General features: G+C 27.6%; 9 protein-coding genes across 9 annotated transcripts; 7 read left to right on the top strand and 2 right to left on the bottom strand. All coding sequences in view use genetic code 12, as the record gives it.

Moving 5' to 3' along the window:
• Positions 1-1,324: 1,324 nt before the first annotated feature.
• On the bottom strand, positions 1,325-2,944 carry CPY1 (carboxypeptidase C; the record flags this gene model as incomplete). Its single annotated transcript, XM_051760108.1, has 1 exon — positions 1,325-2,944. The coding sequence occupies one exon, from the start codon at positions 2,942-2,944 to the stop codon at positions 1,325-1,327; it is 1,620 nt and encodes a 539-aa protein (XP_051612291.1).
• Positions 2,945-6,290: 3,346 nt separating this feature from the next.
• On the top strand, positions 6,291-7,223 carry KGF55_005127 (aldo-keto reductase superfamily protein; the record flags this gene model as incomplete). Its single annotated transcript, XM_051760107.1, has 1 exon — positions 6,291-7,223. One exon carries the CDS (start codon positions 6,291-6,293, stop codon positions 7,221-7,223), a length of 933 nt encoding a protein of 310 aa, XP_051612290.1.
• Positions 7,224-7,383: 160 nt separating this feature from the next.
• PRR2 (Prr2p) lies at positions 7,384-8,271 on the top strand (the record flags this gene model as incomplete). Its single annotated transcript, XM_051760105.1, has 1 exon — positions 7,384-8,271. The coding sequence occupies one exon, from the start codon at positions 7,384-7,386 to the stop codon at positions 8,269-8,271; it is 888 nt and encodes a 295-aa protein (XP_051612289.1).
• A 178-nt stretch (positions 8,272-8,449) lies between these two features.
• SHM1 (glycine hydroxymethyltransferase) lies at positions 8,450-9,931 on the top strand (the record flags this gene model as incomplete). Its single annotated transcript, XM_051760104.1, has 1 exon — positions 8,450-9,931. The coding sequence occupies one exon, from the start codon at positions 8,450-8,452 to the stop codon at positions 9,929-9,931; it is 1,482 nt and encodes a 493-aa protein (XP_051612288.1).
• Positions 9,932-10,958: 1,027 nt separating this feature from the next.
• On the top strand, positions 10,959-13,739 carry MED16 (Med16p; the record flags this gene model as incomplete). Its single annotated transcript, XM_051760103.1, has 1 exon — positions 10,959-13,739. One exon carries the CDS (start codon positions 10,959-10,961, stop codon positions 13,737-13,739), a length of 2,781 nt encoding a protein of 926 aa, XP_051612287.1.
• Positions 13,740-13,765: 26 nt separating this feature from the next.
• On the bottom strand, positions 13,766-15,178 carry HSM3 (Hsm3p; the record flags this gene model as incomplete). The annotated part of the gene is made up of 1 exon (XM_051760102.1): positions 13,766-15,178. The coding sequence occupies one exon, from the start codon at positions 15,176-15,178 to the stop codon at positions 13,766-13,768; it is 1,413 nt and encodes a 470-aa protein (XP_051612286.1).
• Positions 15,179-16,427: 1,249 nt separating this feature from the next.
• Positions 16,428-20,481, top strand: KGF55_005122 (ENA1; the record flags this gene model as incomplete). Its single annotated transcript, XM_051760101.1, has 2 exons — positions 16,428-16,669; positions 17,319-20,481. The coding sequence occupies 2 exons, from the start codon at positions 16,428-16,430 to the stop codon at positions 20,479-20,481; spliced, it is 3,405 nt and encodes a 1,134-aa protein (XP_051612285.1).
• Positions 20,482-21,619: 1,138 nt separating this feature from the next.
• KGF55_005121 (uncharacterized protein) lies at positions 21,620-23,338 on the top strand (the record flags this gene model as incomplete). The annotated part of the gene is made up of 1 exon (XM_051760100.1): positions 21,620-23,338. One exon carries the CDS (start codon positions 21,620-21,622, stop codon positions 23,336-23,338), a length of 1,719 nt encoding a protein of 572 aa, XP_051612284.1.
• An 874-nt stretch (positions 23,339-24,212) lies between these two features.
• KGF55_005120 (uncharacterized protein) lies at positions 24,213-25,940 on the top strand (the record flags this gene model as incomplete). The annotated part of the gene is made up of 1 exon (XM_051760099.1): positions 24,213-25,940. One exon carries the CDS (start codon positions 24,213-24,215, stop codon positions 25,938-25,940), a length of 1,728 nt encoding a protein of 575 aa, XP_051612283.1.
• Positions 25,941-26,042: the final 102 nt, after the last annotated feature.

Below are 26,042 nucleotides of genomic sequence, written 5' to 3'. Positions count from 1 at the left end.
ATAGGGTAGGGCAGAAGCATTAATACCTGTAAGAGTAATAACATTCACTTATAACGAAGGACTCCAATTAAATACTGTAAAATCTTTTATTAACTATTGTAATGTCTCAATATTGAGTTGTTTGATCCTATCAAATCATATGACTATTTTTATATAGACTACCTAAAAAATATTATTTTGCTCTTTTGATAAATTCTCGGGAGAAATTATAAAGTAGAATAAATTCAAAAAAAGTTGTATCGCCTTAATTCTTCATGTACACCCGACCTATAAATTAAGACATCATTTCCAGGGGGGGGAGAGAGTAAGTACGAACTTTATTTACATCAGAAGTGAAACATTAAAAGCGAAACAGAAGTGAAACATTAAAAAAGAAACGTATATCTAAGACATTTCATGATCAAATGACACTATTATAATAGTTAAAAGACCCATACTCTTACTTGAATTTCAATTTAATCTTAATCTATGTATTATTTGTGGACACTTTATAAGACTTTTGATGGTATTCAGATCATTATTTGATACTACGATGATCAAGTCATGCGCAGTTAAAGAGGACTTTATTAGTTCAATCGCCGACAGGGAGTAAAACTACTTTGCTGGTGACCCAGCTTATAAAATCCTTCGTAGCTTCAAATAATGTTAAGATGTAATAAAACATCATAGCGTTTAAGTTATGAAAAAGTGCTGCGTTTGATTGTGGATAAACGCTATGATGTCTTATTACATCTGATCTTCTTTCAATAAGAGTTAATGCTAACCATAATTCATCCAAATTCTTCATATTGATTAAAAAAATGGTAAACTGAAATTTTCTTACCTTTTTATATTGAGCGATATTCGGTATATCTTTTAAAATACGTGTAATTTGCCTAATTGAAATACTACCAATTGGCTCTCAATAAATCGTATAGAAAATCCTAAAATTATGGGATAAGGAGAGTTATGCTAACAAATAATTCTTACTTCATCATTATTTATGCTTTATTGTGTAATTGGAGTTCCCAAATAATTGCATTATATAATATAATGACGAAGTATCAGGACCTCTTTAAAACAAATTAAAGTAGGCAGTAATCTAAATAAATTGATCTTATTATCAATTTATCGTCATGAAAAAATCATATTGAGAGAAGTTGAACATTTCTTACACTTAAACTAAGATTCAATAACAAAAATCAATCTATTTTTTTTATATATGTAATATTACTGTATGTGAACAAAATTGTAAACTCGAAAGATAAATAAAATTTCAACAAATATCAAAATTGTCTATTCATTTAAATAATCCCTTCTCTCTTCTTCCGACTAAGTAAGTCTCTTAAAATTTATAATCACCAGAAATCCATCTATTAACCATATCTAATGAATTATCTGGTTGATCATAAGGAACCATATGACCAGCTTCAAAAACTCTTAAAAATGTAAAATTTTCAAAATTTTTAACATCACCAGCATGTTTATCATCAACTTTCCATTTTCTAATTGGAGCTTTTGAAAAACCTTTTGAACCTGACCATTCTAATTTATTTGTCCATGCTTCATTACCTAACCAATTACAAATAAAATCTTTATCACCAGCATAAATTAAAACAGGTAAATTTTTTTGTAATAAATCAATAACATTTTTAAAATATGGTTTCATCCAATCTCCTGCAAACATAAAATTTCTATTTACATCAAAATTACAACTTTGATAACTTGAAACTTCTGCTCCTAAAGCTTTCATAACTTCTGGTTTATTCATATAAGAATCAATATATTCTAAACCAACATAACATAAATTAGAACCTTCACACATTGTTCTTATATCATAAACATTTCTACCTGTTTGTTGATAAGGACCCATTTGAGCATTATTACAATAAATGGTTGCTGGAACACATGACCAAACACTTTCTGATTCATAACATGATTCAATTAATGATTGACATCTTGGAATAGAATCAGACATGGTTTGACATTGATCTTCATCTAAAACACTTTCATAACCACCTTTACCACAAGCCATTGGTTGATAATATTCATATTGAGTTAAAGGATCAGTTAAACCATTACCAATTAAAACTGAAGATAAATTAAAAGATCTTTCAGGATGACTTAAAATTTCACTTGCAAAAACAGGAATATAATGACCAGCATAAGATTCACCAGCAATATGAAATTTATTTTTTAAAAATTGAGGAAATTGTTTAAAAAATAATTCTAAAAATGCATAAACATCTTTTCCTGCTGCAACAGTATTTGAAACTGATGAAGAAGAATATGAATAACCAACATTTATTGGTTGATCCAAAAATATAACAGTAGCATTATTATTCCATGAATAAGGATTATGAACAGGTTTTAAACTTTCATCAATTGATGAAGGACCTAATTCAAAAAATAATCCAGTAGTTGATGAACAACCTGGACCACCATTTAACCATAATATAACAGGATCATTTTTTGGATCATTTCTACTTTCAAAAGCCCAAAAAAAGAAATGTTTATCTTCATCTTCAACATCTAAATAACCAGAATATTGTTTTACTGAATCAACTCCTAAACTTTCTGGAGTTGATTTAACTCTTAATTTATGATTTGGAATTGATTCTTTTGCAACATGAAAATCAAATTGTTGAGTTTTTATTAAATTTTTTGAAATTCCAGGTGTTTGAAATTTTAAATTTGAAAATTTTTTTGAATTTAATATCATATCTGACCAAATTTGCTTGGTTTCTAAAGTTAATGTATCTAATGGTTCATTAAATAATTTTGAAACCTTGTGAAAAAATTCATTTTGTTTATTTTCATCAAATATTAAATTTGATAATTGTGAAGTATATTTATCAAATTCTAAATTTAATGGTTGTTGTAAATTAAATGGATTTTGAATTGTTAATGCATCAATTGAATTAATTGATGCAATTGCTAATGTTGAAAGTATTGATAACTTCATCTTGATTCTTGATTGTAAAAAGAGAAGTTACTAGTGAGAAAGAAGTAATTTCAAAAAGATGTTGATAATTATTAAATGAAACCTTAGTGGCAATGGAATTAAATAGATAAAGTAAGGAGAGCGGGATAAGACTTTAAAATATTATTAGTAGTAAATCACACTACCTTCCGTTTTGATGCCGTTTGAATTTGACTCGAGATAATCGATAATTATAGCATAAGAAAAAATACCAGCAATTAAAATAAAGTACTTCCAATTTGGGAATTAATTAGTAAATGTAACACGACTTACTACTAATCAATTAAGTCTAAAAGAAGTAATTAATGCGGCAACGTAATTTATTACCACATCAAGCATTTAATTAACCTAATTGGGGTCTTACTTAAATCCGTGTCTGAATTAGTATAGTGTTGTGCCATTTACAGAATTGAGACATTATTAGTAAAATATAACCAATCAAATATTCAATCATAAACAATAGATTAAGTGTAAAAAGATAATCAAAGATGTTGAGAAGTAGTACACTCGAGCCCATAGCATTGAACCACATGTGCTACAAGTACCGATGTTTGTGATTAGAGTAGTTAGTATTCAGGTTAGAATAATTCGAATACGATATATAAGGAAAAACAATATGCAGTACTGCATTGAATGTTGGCATTTATACGATGGGCGAAATCCATTGGTGATTAGATTAACGAAAAAAAAAAAAACGAACAAACTATTTCATCGAAATTCCCACCAACTTCAGCAGAGAAAATACAACAAATACAACAGCAAGGATTACTATTGATTGATTCCAAGGCATTTCATGGGCCAGTAACCTGACATCACGTGTCTGATTATTGAAATAGCACCAGAATTTCAATCATCCTCCAGGATTGACTTTCCAAGATAGAGTAACTGAATTTTAAAGAATAACTCAATAAACAGTATCTGAATTGCAAGAGTCAAATAATCTTTAATCCTTATGTGGAATTGTTACATCTCAGATTAAGATAATCATCTAACAGTTTCATCACCAGATTAAGATAATCAACTAGCAGTTTCGTCACCAGACCATTATTTTAAGGAATATTGTTCTTTAACTTTTATAATTTGGTGAAAAATTTAAAGTTTTGATCACCTGTGAAGTAGCTTTAAAGTTCAGGTAAGTTTAATTACATTTTTTGCAACTTTCTGAAGTGCAACAATTACATTTATTGTTAAAGCAGAGTGAGATGAGGACTAACAACGATACAGGGGTACAATGTACTAACGATATTACATGCGTGCGTACGATATTACATTCGTGGGTATGATAACACTTTCGTTGGTGCATTGTACCACCGTATCATCAGATTGACTGTCATCTTGCTTCTCGGTCTTTGCTTTTGCAGATATGCGATCTTTCTAATTCTTTGTACTCGACATTGAATTAAACTTCGAGGAAATACAGAATAGATGGAGGGTTCGGTAAAGTGGATTATCTCACAATTAAAATCAAATTTAATAAAACTCATAAAGGTGACACTTGTGATGTCCATAACTATTAATCATTTGAACAGCATTAATAACATTTGTTGTGATAATTGTTTGTATCATTCGCCGTGAAGTATGCAGTAAATGAACCGAGTAATAGTTATGAAAAATGATAGAAATAAATATTACAACAAGGCTGATGAGTCCGTACCAGGGACTTCATCAATATGAAAAATTTATTGTCACAATGTGTGGGCTATGGACATTTTAGTACAAATTGTTGCAGTACATTGAAAGATGGTCCAATGCCAAGACTCGAACAAAATGGGGATTGATTTGCTTGGAAGTTTTATTAAAAGTTCAGTATAAAGAATTTGAAAGATCGAATAAGTTTTGCAAAATTCGGTTGAGATTTTACTTATTCAATGATCAAAGTCTTTTTGATAGTAATCTCGAATTACCTTCATGCATATAGTAACTGATGGTCGAGTTTATAATATATGAGTTCACTGTCAATTGACATATGTTTGAAGGTAATCCGAGATTACATGATCGCCTTTGATGATTAATTTTAACATTATATGAGTTTTTCTTTAGACTAAAGGACCTTGATCATCGAAGATGAGAAATCTCGACAAAATATAACAGATACAATTATCTAATTTGTACCTAAAACCATTAGAATCAAACTCCTCTTTGATGACAATAAGTTAGGGATTACTAAAAGTAGAGTCCTCATTTGTGATTTTTCTACTAAAGATCAATGAAACAGAACATATATGTAAACATAACCTCAAAATACTTATTTGGCATTACAACTCTTTTGGAGCGGTAAGAGATATCAATTCGTATCCTTGGTGCCATATGCAAGTCTTAGATGTTATTCCGTTATCCTTGTTCTTTCTTAAACTCGTTAACCAGTCAACTTGTCTACTAAGTTGGCTGCAAATTGGGGTATAGATATGTTTTCAAGAATGTTTGGTGCTTGGAAGAAGTCAATTGTTCTTGATTTTTCCTTATATATGTAAAACGAAATGAAGCATTGAGAAAGACATTAGAAATAGAAATCACACGAATAACGAATTAAGAAAAACGAATTAATTCGTGCAATATTTTTATTTTGCCGTTATTAATTCGTGAAAAACTTTATTACATAGAATCCCGTAGTGATATCGTGGAAGTGTGTTTTAGTACTGAAACTTTGCGATTTTCAACGAAATGGTTGAGGATCCGAAGACTAAATTCTGTAATTCATTATCAGATTATTTAATCAATTTATTCTTTGCTCTGAAGTCATTCTTGAATTAATACAATGCAATAATGCCCATACTTGATCTTGTTTCAATTTTGATACAAAAATTTGGCAAAAATGACAATAAATTCCAGATCTTCGAGTATATTTTGTTCAGGTAACTTGAGTTATTGATAGTACTTTTTCTGTATTATCTAATTTGGTTCAGTTGCCTCTTCATTGACAATAAGATCCACAGGTTGTTAGATCAATAAAATAAGCCTCTTACTCAAAAAAATCCGCTTTGATCTAAGATTGGACCTGAAATACTGTATATAAATTATATTTTTGAGACCTTATCGTAACATTAGATTTTGTGTCCTTACGTGAAAAACTGTGTAAATTTATTTTTCGGAATTATCTATAAATTAATAAATCAAAATCATGGATTAGTAATATAGTCTTTAATTATTTGAAAAATTACATCTTTCATAATTCACTGTATAAGGAGTATCCAATATTATAAAAGTTGTTTTGGAGTGTGTTGAAAAGAAAAAGTGATATCTCCAACACTAACAATCGACAGATAAATCAATTAACTCTCAAATCCAATCAAACACGTTAAAAATCAATTCAAGTTTTTAATCCATAAAAATGTCATATCCTATTAAATTATCACCACAATTGAAAACAAAATCTGGTAAAGATATAACTATTGGAATTGGAACTGGTACTCAATGGAAAAGACCTATAGATAAATTAGAAGGTAAAAATTATAGTGAAGAATTAGTGAATCAATTGTTATTTGCTTTAGATTCTGGATTTAATCATATTGATACTGCAGAAGTTTATGAAACTCAACCAGCGGTTGGAGAAGCAATTAAAAGAACTAAAATTCCAAGAGAAGATCTTTTTATAACTTCAAAATATAATGGTGGATTTTTAACTTTTAAAGCTCAAAGTAAATCAGGTAAAGAATCAGTTGATAAAGCTCTTAGAGAATTAGGAACTGATTATATTGATTTATTTTTAATTCATTCTCCATTTTTCACAACTGAATTAAGTCATGGACATACATTGGAAGATATTTGGAAAGATTTAATTGAAGCTAAGAAGGAAGGCAAGATTAGAGAAATTGGTATTTCAAATGCTGCTATACCACATTTAGAAAGATTATTTGCTGTTTCACCAGGTAAAGAATTTTATCCAAAAGTTAATCAAATTGAATTTCATGCTTTTTTACAAAATCAATCAAAAGATATTGTAAAATATAGTCAAGATCATAATATCTTGGTTGAAGCTTTTTCCCCATTATCTCCAATTACAAGAGCTGAAAATAAAGCATTAAATCCATTTTTAAAAGAATTATCTACAGAATATAAAAAAACAGAAGCACAAATTTTATTAAGATATATTTTACAAAGAGGTGTATTACCAATTACAACTTCAGCTAATAAAGATAGAATTAAACAATCGTTAGATTTATATGATTTTGAATTAAGTGATAAAGAAGTTGAAGAAATTGAAAAAATAGGTAAGGAAAATCCATTTAGAGCTTTCTTTCATGAAGCATTCAAAAATTTATAGACTAATTGTAAGATTATAATAGAATAATATAGATAATTGTAAGTATTGATCAAGAAGATAAATATGTAAGTCAAGTGGTAATTTGAATTTCCTATTATGTGACATCTCGTTTGATAGATCCGAAAAAAATACGAATCATCCTACTTAAACTCTAAACTGTATGAATTATGAAACACCCAAATTTTCAAAGTTCGACAAGAAGTTAGATACTTTAGGAAAAGGAATATCAGGTCAGGTAGAATTATTTGAAACCAAGAAAGGTATAAAATATGCTGTAAAGACTTATTATTCACGTAAAAATTATGAATCAAAGAAAGATTTTAAAATTAGAATCTTACATGAATATGATATTTTATCAAAATTAAGTCATTGGAATATCATACAACAGTATAAATACGATGTACTGTTTTCTGGATCTACTATTAAGCTATTTATGATGGCTGGCTCTCCAAATTTGTTAAAGCTACTAAGATCAAATAAAGATATTGATCAAAATGAATTACTATGTTTCTGGAAACAAATATGTCAAGGAATCAAATATTTACACAACTTAAACATTTGTCATCGAGATTTAAAACTAGAGAATTTAGTATTTGATTTGGAATATAGATTTATTAAAATTATCGATTTCACAACTGCTCATGAAATTACAAAAACTAATCCATATTCAATTGGGTTAGTAGGTTCAGAGAATTATGCAGCGCCAGAAACTTTTGCAAGTTTAAAATATGATGGTAAAGCATCGGATATTTGGTCAATTGGAATCATTTTATGTTATTTGATGAATAAGAAATATCCATGGAAACTGGCACAATGGAACGATGAAAATTATAAACAATATCAATCTCAATTCAATTCAAATGAAAAAGAAAATATCTCATTATTTAACTTAGAACCTGATGCAATCAAAGAGAGTCAAATATTAAATCCAGATGCTGAACAACGTATTTCAATCTTTGACTTTGATTATTTTTTATGGTTCGAAAACATTCGGTATTGTAATTCCTCAACTACATGTGGTTATAATCATAATGAAAATTTCAGGTAAGGTTATAGGTTTTAAATTCGACTTCTGTATATCATTTTTGACTTCGTTCATTCTTCTTACTCTGGGGTAAGTCACGTGACTGAATATTAGCTTATTTTTAAAGATCTGAAAAATAATAAATTTTTCGGTCTTTTCTTCAGCTTGACTCACAGTCCTCATCAGATCCAACCTTGAAACAATGTTATCATCTACCATTCGTTCTTTAAGAAGTAACAGAAATGTTACAACCTTAAAGAATATTAGAAAATATGCTGTTTCACCATCAGCTCAAGCATTAGTTTCAAAATCAGTACAAGAAATAGATCCAGAAATGGCAGATATATTAAATCAAGAAAGAATTAGACAAAAAAATTCAATTACTTTAATACCTTCAGAAAATTTTACATCAAAAGCAGTAATGGATTTATTAGGTTCAGAAATGCAAAATAAATATTCTGAAGGTTATCCTGGTGAAAGATATTATGGTGGAAATGAAATTATAGATAAAGCTGAATCATTATGTCAAAAAAGAGCTTTAGAAGCATTTAATTTAAATCCTGAAGAATGGGGAGTTAATGTTCAACCATTATCTGGAGCACCAGCTAATCTTTATGCATATTCTGCAATTTTAGATGTTGGTGATAGAATTATGGGTTTGGATTTACCTCATGGTGGTCATTTATCTCATGGTTATCAAACAAACACCACCAAGATTTCATTTATATCAAAATATTTTCAAACAATGCCATATAGATTAAATGAAGAAACTGGAATAATAGATTATGATACTTTAGAACAAAATGCTCAATTATTTAGACCAAAAGTTATAGTTGCAGGTGCTTCAGCTTATTCAAGAATTATAGATTATAAAAGAATGAAAGAAATCGCTGATAAAGTTGGAGCTTATTTATTATCTGATATGGCTCATATTTCAGGTTTAGTTTCAGCTGGAGTTACTGATTCACCTTTCCCATATTCAGATATTGTAACTACAACAACACATAAATCATTAAGAGGACCAAGAGGATCAATGATATTTTTTAGAAAAGGTATAAGAAAAGTTACTAAAAAGGGTAAAGAAATACCATATGATTTAGAAAGAAAAATCAATTTTTCAGTATTCCCTGGTCATCAAGGTGGTCCACATAATCATACAATTTCAGCATTAGCAGTAGCATTAAAACAATGTTCAGAACCAGATTTTAAACAATATCAAAAAGATGTTATATCAAATGCTAAACATTTTGCCGAGGCATTAGAAAAAAAGGGTTTCAAATTAGTTTCAGGTGGAACAGATACTCATTTAATATTAGTTGATTTAAGATCAAAAAATATTGATGGTGCAAGAGTAGAAGCAGTATTAGAAAGATCAAATATAGCAGCAAATAAAAATACAGTTCCAGGAGATACAAGTGCTTTATTCCCATCTGGTTTAAGAGTTGGTACTCCAGCAATGACAACAAGAGGTTTTGGACCAGAAGAATTTTCAAAAGTTTCTGATTTTATTGAAAGAGCAGTTGAAATTTCAATAAATTTAAAAAAACAAGAACAAGGTAAAGTTCCAAAAGAATTATTAGCTAATTTTAAAAAATTGGCTGATGAAAGTGAAGAAGTTAAACAATTAGGTGATGATGTAGCTAAATGGGCAAGTCAATATCCAGTCCCAGGTGATAAAGTGTAAATAGAGAAAATTCAATTGTAATGTATTGTTAAAATGTTTACATATAACTTCTTTGTAGTGCTAATGACAAGCTCTGGAACTTGGAACTGTTAAAGTTACTTTAGCTTACGTTAATATTTATATACAAGGTTGACTTATTGGACCAAATATATGTCATTCACAACACATTCATAATAATGCTAAGTCTTACAGGATAATATACAGTCTTTGTTACAACGAAGGAAGCACTGGAAGCCAGTGATTTAACAATTTCATATAAAAAGGAAACTATTAATGCAGCATCCCCGAACCGATGGTAGATGTATTGAAAGGTACAAAACAGCTCAACACATCTACTATTTATAGTATTGAAATGTTTTATGCAATGGTAAATGTGTTGAAGTGTTTTATGCCACTCAACACAATTATCAGTTCTGCTCTTGATACTGCATGAGTAGTTAGATTGCCTGCATTTTCCAATGTTTCTTCATCAGGTACGTCTATGGTCTTGGGTGAAGATGATGTTTCCTTTATAATTAATTTCATCCAAATCTTGGTTAATCATTACATTAACTTCTCAACAGCTTGATTATCCCTTCCGACACGCTTTATTTAAATCAATTTCTTTCTGTCATTTGCTCCCATTTAGTGTTGTTTGTTCTCAAGGATCAACAAAACGGTATCTAGAATGAATTGATCAACGAAACGGTATCTAGAATGATTTGTGTGAATTTGGCAAGTGTCAATCGTTTGCGATATATTGTTGAACTTAATTTAATAAAACATCTGTATAACACTATTTTGATTCTAAATATGAAACTGCAATATCATTGACTTCCTGTACTTCCTTTGCTGTAACAAAGACTGTTTTGAATCGAATTCTTACCCACCTCAATATAAGTTAATTCTAATCCAATCTTTTATCTGTTCATGGAAACTTGATACTAAAATCAATTCGCGTAAAAATTAATTTTTCACACAAAAGGACTCAATTGAGATCTATGCTATAATCACCAAAACTTACTTAGCCTACCAAGTTCACAATTAGATGATTATAAATAAATATTTAGAAAATATAAGACGAACGTCATCATTAATATCATGGTCCAAAAATGGTTATATAGTATATGTACCGCCAACAAAAAAATCAGAACATAACCTACTATTAACTTATTTAGAAAATATAAATGGTAAATCATGGCAATTATCAAAACCTCAAATAATAGATGTTAAATTAGAAAATAATTTTTTACCTGAAATTATAATGGTTAGTTGGAGTACTTTAAGTACTGATTTAGCTGTATCAGATATTTATGGAAATTTTTATATATTTTTAGCAGGAGTTGGATTATTAGAAAGTAAAGATTCTTCACCAAGTTATGAATTAACTTCTTATAATCATATGGAAATGATTTATAGAGATATTATAAATCAAGATTTAAAACTGAGTATAAATCCTAATGCTTCAATAATTTCATTTAAATGGTTGAATATTGAAAAACCTCAAATATTAAATAAACCTGCTAATTTAATTAATTTAGATCAATCTTATTTATATACTTATGGAGTTAATCAATATGCTTCAAATTCAATTTCACATCCAATACCAACAAAACAAGCATGTATTGCATTAAGAAGTAATGGAATATTAATGTTATATTATCAAGGAGAACATAAAGTTGAATATCATAAAATTTCAACAAATTTAGGAGAAAATTTATCTATAACAAAAGCATCAATTGGTTTTACTAATGAAAAGCAAATTATAATAACTGTATATGATTCATTTAATGATGATATAATGACTTTTACGCTAGTTATAGATTGGGGATTTCTTGTAGAATCTGCAAAAAGACAAAAAATGGATCCTCATTATCATACACCAAAAGAAAATCAAATACTACCTACATTAACATTGACTAAAATCCATCAAATGAAACCACAACCACAATTTAATGGAGAATTATCAAATCCTTTATCATCAATTGATATAATTACAGCTTCAATTGAAAAAGAATCTAAATTAAGTATACTAATAAGTTATGGTGAACTGATCATTCATAGATATGAAGTTGTAGATGTAACAGATATAATATCAGATGCATTTAAAAATCAATCCACTACCACAAATCCACAACAACAAAAAGCATTACAAACTATACAACTAATGGATACTATAAAACGAGAGGGTAAAATTCAATCAATTGTAAATGGTCCATCAGATCTTCATAGTTTAATATTGTATGAAAATGGTAATATAGATGTACTAGATAATAAAACGTGGAAAATAATTGGAGGGGAACAAAAAGAAGAACAATTCCCACCAACTTATATATCAACAATGTTTGACGTCGGATTTGAATTCCCCAAACCTGAAAAAAATCATTTAATTTTAGCAGTTTCACCCAATATGACATCAATTGTATATACAGAAATTTATAGCGACAATGATTATTTAACAATAAAACCCCTTGAAAAAAAAAGAAATTTAGGTTTCCAACCAAAAGAATTATTTGCAACATCAGTTGCATTTGCATATAGACATGCATATTCATGTTATACAAATACATGTTCAGATGATTTAATAATATTAATTCAACAAGAGATAAAAAGATTAAAAAATTTATTACTTGAGAGCATGCTGTCTAAAAATATAGACAACATTAATATAATTTTAAAAAAATTTATTGAATCTATTTTAAGTGAATGTCATAAATCAATAAATTTTCAATTAGATGCTTTCAGTAAAGAAAGTGTTGATAAATTATTATCAAATCCTCCATTACAAAAATTATTATCATTACAATTAATTTTGGGGGAATTTATAAATAATCAAATAATGACTGATATTTCATGGATTGTTTTAAATTTAAGAAGTACAAATTTTGGTATAATGTTTAGTTTATCAAGTATATATAGACAAATTTCTAAAAAAAAGCCAAGTGAAGATACTTTACAAGATTCAATTACAAGAGGTGAATGTATATTATCATTAATTGGTAATATAAAATGGTTAATTGATTTAATGGCTTTGTTGAATCAAGAATTATTACAATTATCATATTCAAAATCTAATGGTAACGAGTCAGATCAACAATTTCAAAATTCAATTGTTTTACCTGTTTTATTAAGTAAAGTTCCAAGATTATTTTTAATGTATGCAATATCATCAATGAGTAAAACTCATGAAATTTTAAAAAAATTACACAAGGATTTATTTGATTCAAATAAATTATTTTCACCAATGAAAGAATCTTTAAATCGTTATTTTAATATTTATAACAGTGCACCATTAACATTACCAATTTTTGAAAATTATTTAAGAGAATGTGATGCTTTAATATCAAAAGAATTTGCAAATAAATTATCCAACAGGGAAAAGGGATTTGGATTAAAATTAGAACAAAAATTAGTTTGTCATGGTGAAATAATTGATGATTTAAAAGATATTTCCAAAATGTTAATTGATAGATATACAATGAATATAAATAGAGAAACTAAATTATCAGAATTATATTTTTATAATACAAGTTGGTTAAATATTGGATTTGAAAAACAACAATTACTTGAACCCACCAATGCTGATTTAATTTATAATCAAGATCAAATTCAAGAAATTATACCAAGATTAAAAACAAATCAAGGTATAATTGATGCATTAAGAAAAATATATATATATGAACCTAAAATAAGAAGATGTACAAGATGTAGATCTATTTCATTAGTAACTGATCCTTTAGTATTTGATGCTCCTGTAACTATTGGATTATGGACAATGGTATTTCAAAGAACTTGTATATGTGGTAATACTTGGGTAAACAGTAAATAGCATACAAAATCATTTTTTTACAGTTTTTACATAGCTTCATCAATTACTTCAACTTTTGGTTGAATATTTTTGAAATTTTCACCAAATCTCATCTTATCATAAGCTTGCTTTAGTTGAGTGTTCCATTTTGCATAACCTGATACATTATCTTCTGTATTATTTAAATTTTCCAAAATTTCTAATTTTAAATTCCAAATTTCATTATTTCTAATATCAGAATTTATAATTTCTTCCAGTAAGATTTTTGATAAATTTTCAAAAAAATATATTTTACTCCATTCATACTGAGATAAAGTTAATAATAATAAAAATAATTTATATTTTGATAATTTTTGTAATTTATCTTCATTTAATTTTGGTTTTATTAAGTTCCATACATCAGGAGATTTTATAAAATTTAACAATATGGGGAAAAATTTATCATCAAATAATGGTAAATTCACTAAAACATCTGAAAAAATATCATTATTTAAATTATAAATTAAATTTGGATTTGATTGACTTAATAATTTAATTTCTTCTTCATCTTTATCAAAAATTTTAATTAAATTATGAGTTTTAAAAATTTGAAAATGTTCCAATATTGAAGTTAATCTTGAAGTATATGACATTTTGGAAATTAAGTTTATTATTTCTAAATTTATAATTTCATCAAATTCTTTTTTCCTATATAGTGTTATAATATTAAATAATGTTTTATCGATAGTTAATGTTGTATCACATAATTTGATATAAAATTGAATTAGTATAACTAAGAATAATGTATCATGTTTAAATTTCAAAATCTCATCGGTGTTAAATTGATATAAATTAGAATTCAAACTATCAAATTTTGTAGACAATATAAGTAATAAATCCAAATATCGAGATACCAATATTGAATTATCCAGATTCTTAACCTTTTCAAAAATATCAAATGAATTATCTAGTAGATTTAATTCATTTGTATATAAATTTTCAATTAATTTTTCAATTGAATTTAAAACTTCAATTGGTGTATCTTCATTAAAATATTCTTCAATTAATTTCTTTATAACATCATTTTTTAAAATATATTGTTGAGTTTCAAATTGATGTAAATTTGAAGTTAATATTCCAATACATAAAATAGTATCAATAGTTGAATTATTAAATGAAAATAAATGTTTTGTTATAAATTCTTCTGAATAAAATTCTAAAATTTGTTTAAAATTCAAGAATGATAATATTTTATTTAATAAATGTAATAATATAACATTTGGATCGATTTCAAAATATTTATTATCATTTAAAATGTGATTTAAAATTGTTATTAACTTATTTAAATTATCATTTTCATAAATCAATTCCTTTGTTAAAATAAGAGTATAATTATCAATTAATTTCTCATCTATTGGATCTTTGGTTTCATAGCTCTTGTTTAAATTATTAAGTACTAAGTCGGTTATGTCACTACTCATTTTCTAAAATGATTAGGTTGAATCAACATATGTGATTAAAGGAAATGTGTGATTTAAGAAGTTACAAAAATGATAAGATAGTATGATCTTGAACGCGTGCGTTTTTCTAGAAACTCCAATATCTCATGTTGCTACCAACTCACTCGTGTTGAAAATTAACTTAGCCTAGATCTTATGATCGTATTGAAGTTTAAACTGTACTACGACTTAAAAGAAAGGTTAATTAATTTTAGCCACGTAAGACAAGCTTTTTATATCTTCATCATTTACAAAATAGAAGTTTCAAAATTATCTTGGCTCTAATATTAGTTTTAAATGAAATTTGGACCATGTGGGCTCTTCCCTCCTTCATGCAAGCAAGAGAGTTTACATCGTGTTTAGAGATGTTGAAATACTTAGTTTTACCAAGATTTTCAAAGATTGGATCTGCAATGAAATTGTACACCTTTTCTCTGTTTGCTGATCGACTCAAAATAGATCTGCACCAAAAGTAAATTCAACCTGCTGATTTAACTTTCTTTTTAAAATTTTTTCAATAATTTGGTAATAAAATTAAAATATTGTTTCAATAAAATTCTACAATGAATAGATTTCAAAATGTAAGAAGTTTCAGTTACGTATATGAAAAGTTTTAGCAAATACAACATGCAATTTTCGTGGGTGAGTTGGTACAGAAGATTGAAGACGGTACGCCTGATTGATTGATGTTGCAATTAGACTATAGTCCCTTAGTTTTACATACTTTGGTTTTTGTGTTATACAAAATTTTGATTCTTGAGCCTAACCATACAATGAATTAACTTCCTAACCATACAATGAATTAACTTTAAAAACAATTAGTCTAGTAAAAATTGGTGTAATTTCGTAAATGGCGTAATTACCTTTACTACTTACTCTCTTTATCTGAAAAGGCATTTGTTTGGATTCAGCATTTAGTGATAGCTAATTTCAGATTTCACAATTACCGAGGCTTGATTACCATAAAGACTCAATTGAATGTAATACCAAGTAATCTCAAGCCATTCAAGTACAATCATCAAATAGAAGTGGATTTTTTACATTTGACACATTTTTTCAGGGTTTATAAAATCATTCGAATGAAAAAGTTGATATAATGGTGTGGTTTCAATCAATATTATTTGGACTTATTGCTATCTTTATCATAATATATGGATTTTCAAATGTTGATTTAACAAGATATACAAATGGAGAATTTTGGATTCCATTTGGAACTACATTTTCAACTATTATGGCAATTTATACTCATAAGGTATCAAAAGCTGTTTATAATAATGAGATTGTGAAAAAGATAAGTCATGGAAATTTGAAAGATTTAGAGACAAGGGTTTATTTAATATGGTTAGGGTTAACAATATTATTTATTTCACTTTCTGTGTCTATTGGTTTTTATGGATATTCTAACGGCTACATGAGATTTAATCCAGGTTCAAATCCAAGGTTAGAAAACTTGAAAAATGTAAAGAATTCATAGTATCAAATATTAAATTTCAAATCACCATCTAGATTTTTATAAAATTGAATCTAGCTTATTCCATTAGTCAAATTTGTTTGAACTTTTCTCAACGTAACAAACTCTACGCATAGTTTTTCTACAGCCATTGAGCAAACGTTGATAAGAATTAATTCATTCTTACTTTAAGCTAATTTTGTTAGTGAGTTGTTCTTAGATAGATGATATTAAGAGTTTAATATGATGATATACTATTGAAATGTTAGTTTCTTTTTCTATTATTCGTAAAATCAGGGTTCTTAACTATTAATAAGGCTAAGAAAAAAATATGTTTTTGTGCTAAACTTTAAGCTGCTTTTGTGTAATATAGAATTTATCTGAAAAAGTTTTATAAATCTATTGTTTCAAAAAGATAAATTTTGCATTATATAAGTAGCCGTTCTAATCTCTCCAGTTTATATCTCTGAATTTTTGGAGAATTCATCAAACACAACTTAAAGAGATTTTCAAATCAAAAGTAAAATTTCTTTTATCCAATTCCATTTAGTGAACTTCTTTTATTTCCAGAAAAAGTAAATCAAGTTCATCAGATTTTTTTTTCCTTAAGTAATTTAAAATAAAGTCTTATCAAAGTGAAAACATAACTAATAAAGATGGTTCGTCAATTAGTCAGAAAAATGAAATTCAAAGCAGTGAAAAACAATCGGAACTAAATGAGAAGAAAAATCAATTAGTTAAACTGAATACTATTGATTTGGAACCTTATAGATTATCAATAAAAGATGTTTCAAAATTATTTGAAACTGATTTAACCAAAGGGTTAACTGAAGATCAAGCTTTGGCAAATCTTAATGAATTTGGTAAGAATAATTTAGGTAAAGAAGAAAGTATATCAATTACTAAGATATTAGCTCATCAAATTTTTAATGCAATGATCTTGGTATTAATAATTTCAATGATTATTGCTTTAGCTATTAGAGATTGGATAAGTGGTGGAGTTATTGGATTTGTTATTGGTATAAATATATTTGTTGGATTTATTCAAGAATTTAAAGCTGAAAAAACAATGGGATCGTTAAGAAATTTAAGTTCACCAGAAGCAAGAGTTATTAGACAAGGTATAGAACAAAATATTGATGCTGAAAATGTTGTACCTGGTGATATTGTACTTATTAAAGTTGGTGATACTGTTCCAGCAGATTTAAGATTAATTGAAAATTTAAATTTAGAAACTGATGAAGCAATGTTAACTGGTGAATCATTACCTATAGCAAAAGATTGTGAAGAAATTTTTATTACAAATGATCCAATTCCTGTTGGTGATAGAATTAATATGGCTTTTAGTTCATCAATTGTTGCTAAAGGTAGAGGTAAAGGGATTGTTGTTGCAACTGCTTTAGATACTGAAATTGGTAAAATTGCAGATTCTTTAAAAAATAGTGATGATAAATTAATTGTTAAAGTTACCCAACCAACTTTTAAAAATTATTGTATTGCAATTTGGAAATCAACTTTAAATATTATTTTTAATGTATTAGGTACAAATGTTGGTACTCCATTACAAAGAAGATTAGCTTGGTTAGCTATTTTATTATTTTGGGTTGCTGTTATATTTGCAATAGTTGTAATGGGATCTCAAAAAATGAATGTTAATAGAAATGTTGCCATATATGCTATTTGTGTTGCATTATCAATGATACCTTCATCATTAATTGTTGTTTTAACTATAACAATGGCTATTGGTGCACAAGTAATGGTTACAAAAAATGTTATTGTTAGAAAATTAGATTCTTTAGAAGCTTTAGGTGGTATTAATGATATTTGTTCAGATAAAACAGGTACTTTAACATTAGGTAAAATGATTGCAAAAAAAATTTGGATACCAAATTTTGGTTCTTTCAATGTTGAAAATTCAAATGAACCTTATAATCATACAATTGGTGAGGTGAAATTTAATAAATTATCTCCTAAACAAATAGATGATATTGATGAAGAAATTATATTTAGTGATGTTCCAGAAGTTGAAAATGAGCAATTGAAAGATTGGATGGAAACTGCAACTTTAGCTAATATTGCAAAAGTTAAACAAATAAATGATGAATGGGAAGCTCATGGTGATCCAACTGAAATTGCTATTAATGTATTTACAAGAAGATTAGGTTATGAAAGAGAAGATTTAATTCAAGATAACAATTTAAATTTTATTTCTGAATTTCCATTTGATTCATCAATTAAAAGAATGTCAACAATTTATGAAAATCCTCAAGGTAAAACTAAAATTTATTCAAAAGGTGCAGTTGAAAGAATTTTAGAAATTTGTGAAAACTGGTATGATGATGAAAATAATAAATTAGTTCCCCTCACTGAAGAATCAATTGAAAAAATTGAACAAAATATGAATTCATTATCATCACAAGGTCTTAGAGTTTTAGCATTTGCTTCAATAACATTAAATCCAGAAATTACAGATTTAAATTCAAGAGAACAAGTTGAAACAAATTTATCATTTTTAGGATTAATTGGAATTTATGATCCTCCAAGACCAGAATCTTTAAAATCTGTACAATTATGTCATCATGCTGGTATAAATGTTCATATGTTAACTGGTGATCATCCTGGTACTGCTCGTGCTATAGCTCAAGAAGTTGGTATATTACCTCATAATTTATATCATTATTCAAAAGAAGTTGTTTCATCAATGGTAATGACAGCAAATGAATTTGATTCTTTAACAAATGATGAAATTGATAATTTACCAGTATTACCATTAGTTATTGCAAGATGTGCTCCACAAACTAAAGTTCGTATGATTGAAGCATTACATAGAAGAAAAAAATTTGTTGCAATGACAGGAGATGGAGTTAATGATTCACCATCTCTTAAGAAAGCTGATGTTGGAATAGCAATGGGAATGAATGGATCAGATGTTGCAAAAGATGCTTCTGATATTATATTAACTGATGATAATTTTTCATCTATTTTAAATGCTATAAAGGAGGGAAGAAGAATGTCTTCTAATATTCAAAAATTTGTTTTACAATTATTAGCTGAAAATGTTGCACAAGCTATATATTTAATGGTTGGTTTAGTATTTATGGATAATGATGGATTTTCTGTATTTCCTTTAGCACCAGTTGAAGTTTTATGGATTATTGTTGTTACTTCATGTTTTCCTGCAATGGGATTAGGTCAAGAAAAAGCTCAACATGATATATTAGATTTACCACCAAATAAAACAATTTTTACAAAAGAAGTAATGATTGATATGTTTGCTTATGGTATTTGGATGGCTGCATGTTGTTTAGGTGTATTTGTTATAGTTGTATTTGGTGCCGGAGATGGTAATTTAGGATCTGATTGTAATACAACATCTGGGTCCGAATGTGGATTAGTATTTAGAGGTAGAGCAGCAGCTTTTTCAGCTTTTACTTGGTGTGCATTATTATTAGCTTGGGAATGTATTCATTTAAGATTATCATTTTTTAAAATGCATCCAGAATCAGAAAGAAATTGGTTGGTACAATTATGTAAAGATTTATGGGAAAATCAATTTTTATTTTGGTCAATTATTGGTGGATTTGTTTCAGTATTTCCTGTTATTTTTATACCTGTTATTAATGATATTGTATTTCAACATGATCCTATAGGTTGGGAATTTGGTTTAGCTATTGGTTTTACTATATTATTTTTTATTGGAGCTGAATTTTGGAAATGGATTAAAAGAATTTATTTAAGGAAATTTATTACCAATGGTAATGGTGTATCAAATGAAACTAATGACCCATTTGAAAAATATGAATCATTTAGTAAGAGTAATACATTAGTTGTTTAAAGAGTTTTTTTTTGTTGTGTTTATTTGTTGAAAGGTTTTTTTAGGTTAAAGTCCTATATTATCCATGATGGATTTTCCTTTCATTATTTATATTTGTTTGTATATTGTTTGTATATTGTTTGTATTTTGTTAGACATTGAAATTAGATTTTATTTATATCAAATTGTACTGATGATAGAGTTATTCGTAATAAAACTGAACAATTTTGCAGCAATTTTGGTCTAAGTACATTTGTTGCAAAAGATTCAATTCAAAGCCAGCACCAGCCAACACCCACAAATTGAAAACCTTTAAACTACCAGCGAGTGACCCCAGAATCAAATAGAATCTTCAAGATCGGCCCCGTTCAAACCCCTTTATTGAATATCTTGCAGATTTCAACATGAAACACATACTTTAAAAAATAATATACCGCGCCATTTTTTAAGCACCATGTTTCGCTTGGCTTTGAAAATTAGAACAATAGATTAATCGTATATTTGTTTGATTTTAGTCCATAAGTAGATCCTAATGCAAGATCATGTCAGTCCAAAATCGAGGGGCTTACTATCTTGAAAAATTAATTGATTTCAAGTGTATACGTGTTTTTCATATCGTACTACGGAGTTTTAGTTAGACTATTTCGACTTCTCAATTTTTAATTGTTGGAAAAGATTAAAGTTAAAATAAGGTCATATGATCGTTTCTCATCAATAGACAGTTGTGGTGATATATATATGTTTTATCGATGATTAAAAACGATAGGAATAGTTCAACAGAAATTTCATTGAAAACAAAAGAACTACCCCAAGTTTCGACAAAGATAAAGCCAAGATAAAAATAAATTTAAAGATTGGATAACCTAGATCAGATCAAACAAGATTTTATTAACTATGAGTCCCCATTCATTTATTATAATTTAAGTTACGAAAGTATTTATAATAATATATTATAATTCTTATTGTTTTTGTTAAAAGATATCTTATCAGTTGATTTTCAATCCATTGATATAGATTAATGATAAAGATTATGAGCCTATGTGGAGATTTTGAAAAATTATATAAAGTCAACCTAATATGACCTAGACAATTAGGAATGAATATCTCAATTCAAGTTTAGATTTATTCAAGCTACTATATTTCAAATAAAACAAGCAAAAATGACAATTTCATACGAACAATTTTTAACAAAAGAAGATTTTTCAGGATTTGAAGATCCAGAAAAATTCAAAAAATGGGTACCAAAATTAGATGCTTATAGAAAAAGATTAGATGATGGTGTATCACCTTATAAAGTTGAATTACCAAAACCAATTGAAGAATTAATTAATGATCAATTTAATGCAAAAGAATTTCTTTATAATTCAAAAGTTTTATCAGAAAGAGAATTAGAAATTACTGATTCCAAGGGGTCAAAAATTTTATCTGAAATTGCTAATGGTAATTGGTCATCAGTTGAAGTTTTAAAAGCATTTGCTAAAAGAGCTGCTATTGCTCATCAATTAACTAATTGTTTACATGAAATTTTTATTGATGATGCTTTAAAAAGAGCTCAAGAATTAGATGATTATTATAAAGTTAATGGTAAAACTATTGGTCCATTACATGGTTTACCAGTTTCTGTTAAAGAACATTATAATTTTAAAGGAAGAGTTACTCATGGTGGTTATGTTAGTTTAGTTGAAAGTGTTACTGATGAACATGGTGTAACTAATCAAATTTTAGAAAATTTAGGTGCTGTATTTTATGTAAGAACTGCTCAACCTCAATGTCTTATGCATTTATGTGGTAATAATAATTATACTGGTCTTACAAGAAATCCACATAATTTATTATTATCAAGTGGTGGATCATCATCTGGTGAAGGTGCTTTAGTAACTTTAGGTGGTTCAGTTTTTGGTATTGGTTCAGATATTGGTGGTTCAATTAGATCACCATCTGCTATGTCAGGATGTGTTGGTCTTAGACCAAGTAATCATAGAGTTTCATTAGCTGGTTGTATTTCAGGATTTGGTGGTCAAGAATCAGTTATGTGTGTTTGTGGACCTATGGCTAGATCTATTGATGATTTAGAATTAATGATGAAGAATTATATTAATGAAGGAAAACCATGGAATTTAGATGCAGTTTCTGTTCGTATGCCATGGAGAGATGTTCCAAAACCAAAACCTGAAGATTTAACAGTTGCTGTTATTAGAGATGATGGATTAGTTAGAATTTCACCACCAATTAGAAGAGGTTTAGAAGAAACTGTTAAAAAATTAAAAGCTGCAGGTGTTAAAGTTATTGAATTTGATCCACCACATACTAAATTAGCTTATGAAACTATCAATAATATGTATACATGTGATGGTAATGATTACCAAAGAGAAGTTATGGGATCAACTGGTGAACCAGTAGTTAAATTAACAAAATGGTATTTAAATTTTGGTAAAGGTAAAAAACATTATTCAGTCAAAGAAAATAGAGATTTAAATATGGATAGAGATTTCTTAAGAACTGAATATACCAAGATATTTGTTAATCAAAAAATTGATTTGATTTTAATGCCAGTTTATAATAATGTTGCTCCACATTGTGAAGAAATTTATAATTGGTCATATACTACATTATTTAATATTTTAGATATTCCAAGTATTGCTTTCCAAACTGGTTTATATCAAGATCCAAAAATTGATGTTTGGACAGAAGAAGATAAAAATTATAAATATAGATCAGATTTAGAACAAATGGAAAATGAAATGTATAAACCTGATGAATTTGTTGGTGCTCCAATTGGTTTACAAATTGGTGGTCAAAGATATCATGATGAAGAATTAGTTGCTGCTGCTAAAACTATTGTTGATGATATTTTAAAAGTAGATTTATTAAAACATTAAAAAGTTTTGAATAACATATAAATAGGTATCAGAAATATTATTATTAATTTAAAATCGATAAATCATCACTCCATGTAGATTTAATCTCAATTCTTTGCATGCTTTATAATCGAACTTCATAAAAACTTATCAAATAATAATTTGGCTACATTCATAAACGAAACGTATTAAAAGTACCTTCATAGTAGTATCATAACATAAGTCTAAAGGATATTTCAATAAGTGAGATATGGTGACATCAAAAGCTCAAAACACTACTAGTCGTGTTTCAGATTGTGTTTGCCGATAAGAAATTTAGAGCAAAAAAAATAATTCAAGGGTACTCCACAACTCACATTCAAGATATTTACAAAATATAATAATTTACTTGATTCTAAAAATTATTACCTAGCTTTTCGTCAAATTATTATTATTTGGGAGGTTGATTCAAAACCAAAAAGATTTAGTTGAAAGTTGCCTGGAACTTAAAAATTTTGGAAGCTATTAGGTCGGCAAGTAACAGGTAACAAGTCAATTTTGAAATGTAACATCCCTACTATTGAAAATTGGCTTATGTCCTTTACCGATTTATAAATTAAGATCAAAATAATTTGTAATTCTTAAGCGTATCTATAAAGTTGATTGTTCTTATCTCTTTGTAAGAGTGAAAAATTATTTTTAAAGTAATTTAATGCGGTTATCAATTAAAGTTGATTTTGTGTAACTATTTACTTTATTTTTCAATTTTGTTGTTAACGGAATATTCAATGTGAAAGATTAAAGATAATATATCATATAAATTCGGTTTAAAATATGTAAGTCTCAACATTTTGACTATATTTATCATTGAATCTTCAAAATTCACCCAATAATCACAACCAATTGAAAAAATAAAATGTCAGAACCAGTTCTATTTGAATCGTTACTTAAGACAGAAGATTTTGAAGGTTATGAAGATGCTGAAAAATACAAGACTTTTTTACCAAAATTAGAAGCATATAGACAAAAATTAAAAGACGGAATTTTAAAAGAATATACAGTAGATTTACCAAAACCAATTGAAGAATTAATTGATGAACAATTTAATGCTAAAAAGTTTTTATATGAATCAAATGTTTTAACAAAAAAAGAATTAGAAATTACTGATTCTAAAGGTACAAAAATTGTAAAAGAAATTGCAAATGGTAATTGGAGTAGTGTCGAAGTATTTAAAGCTTTTGCTCATAGAGCTATAATTGCACATCAATTAACTAATTGTGCTCTTGATTTATTTATTGATGAAGGTTTGAAAAGAGCTCAAGAATTGGATGATTATTATGCTAAACATGGAAAAACAATAGGTCCATTACATGGTTTACCTGTTTCATTAAAAGAACATTATGATTTTAAAGGAAGAGTTACTCATGGTTGTTATGTACAATTTATAGATAATATACCTAAAGAACATGGTGCTACTATACAAGTATTAGAAAATTTAGGTGCTGTATTTTTTATAAGAACTTCACAACCACAAACATTAATGCATTTATGTGGTAATAATAATTTTAATGGTACTACAAGATGTCCTTACAATTTATTATTATCAAGTGGTGGTTCATCATCAGGCGAAGGTGCATTGGTTACATTGGGTGGTTCTGTATTTGGTATTGGTTCAGATATTGGTGGATCTATTAGATCACCTGCAGCATTTTCTGGTTGTATAGGGTTCAGACCAAGTAATTATAGAGTTTCAATCAAAGGTTGTGTTGGTGCTGGTGCAGGTCAAGAATCAGTTGTTGTTGTCTTTGGTCCATTAGCAAGATCTGTTGATGATGTTGAATTGATGATGAAAAATTACGTAAATGAAGGAAAACCATGGGACTTAGATCAAGCTATGCCTCGTTTACTTTGGAAAGATGTTTCAAAACCAAAACCAGAAGATTTAACAGTAGCTGTTATTAGAGATGATGGATTGGTTAGAGTTTCCCCACCAGTTAGACGTGGTATAGAAGAGACTGTTAAAAAATTAAAAGCAGCTGGCGTTAAGGTAATTGAATTCACACCTCCTCATACAAAATTAGCTTATGATACAATTAATAAAATGTATGCTAGTGATGGTAATAAGAATCAAAGAGATTTTTTAAGAGAATCTGGAGAACCATTAACTAAATTATCTAAATGGTGTTTAAATTACGGTGAAGGTAAAAGACATTTATCAAGTGCTGAAAATAGAAAATTAAATTATGATAGAGATTTTTTAAGAAATGAATATCATGATTTTTTTGTTAAAAATAAAGTTGATTTGATATTAACACCAGCTTATAATAATGTTGCTCCACATCAAGAAGAAGTATATAATTGGTCATATACTTCATTATATAATGTATTAGATTTACCAACATTGGCTTTCCAAACTGGATTATTCCAAGATCCAAAGATTGATGTATGGACAGAAGATGATAAGAAATATGAGTACAGATCAGATTTGGAAAGATTAGAGAATGAAAATTATAAACCAGATGAATTTATAGGTGCTCCAATTGGTTTACAATTAAGTGCAAGAAGATTCCATGATGAAGAATTGATTGCTGCTTCAAAGACAATTATTGATGATATTTTAAAAGTAGATTTGCTTAGACCTTGAAGAGAGTAGTTTTATAGAGAGTTTTAAAATATATATGCAACTGAGTCCAAAGACCTGTAATTACGATATACAACTGTTTACTTCGTAAATTTATCGGAATAA

This window comes from Candida pseudojiufengensis (genome assembly GCF_024610245.1).
Source record: "Candida pseudojiufengensis strain CBS 10847 chromosome Unknown scaffold10, whole genome shotgun sequence".
In the NCBI taxonomy this organism is placed as follows: Eukaryota; Fungi; Ascomycota; class Pichiomycetes; order Serinales; family Debaryomycetaceae; genus Lodderomyces; species Lodderomyces pseudojiufengensis.
Note: the sequence above shows the minus strand (reverse complement) of the source record. Positions and strands in the feature narration are given on the sequence as shown.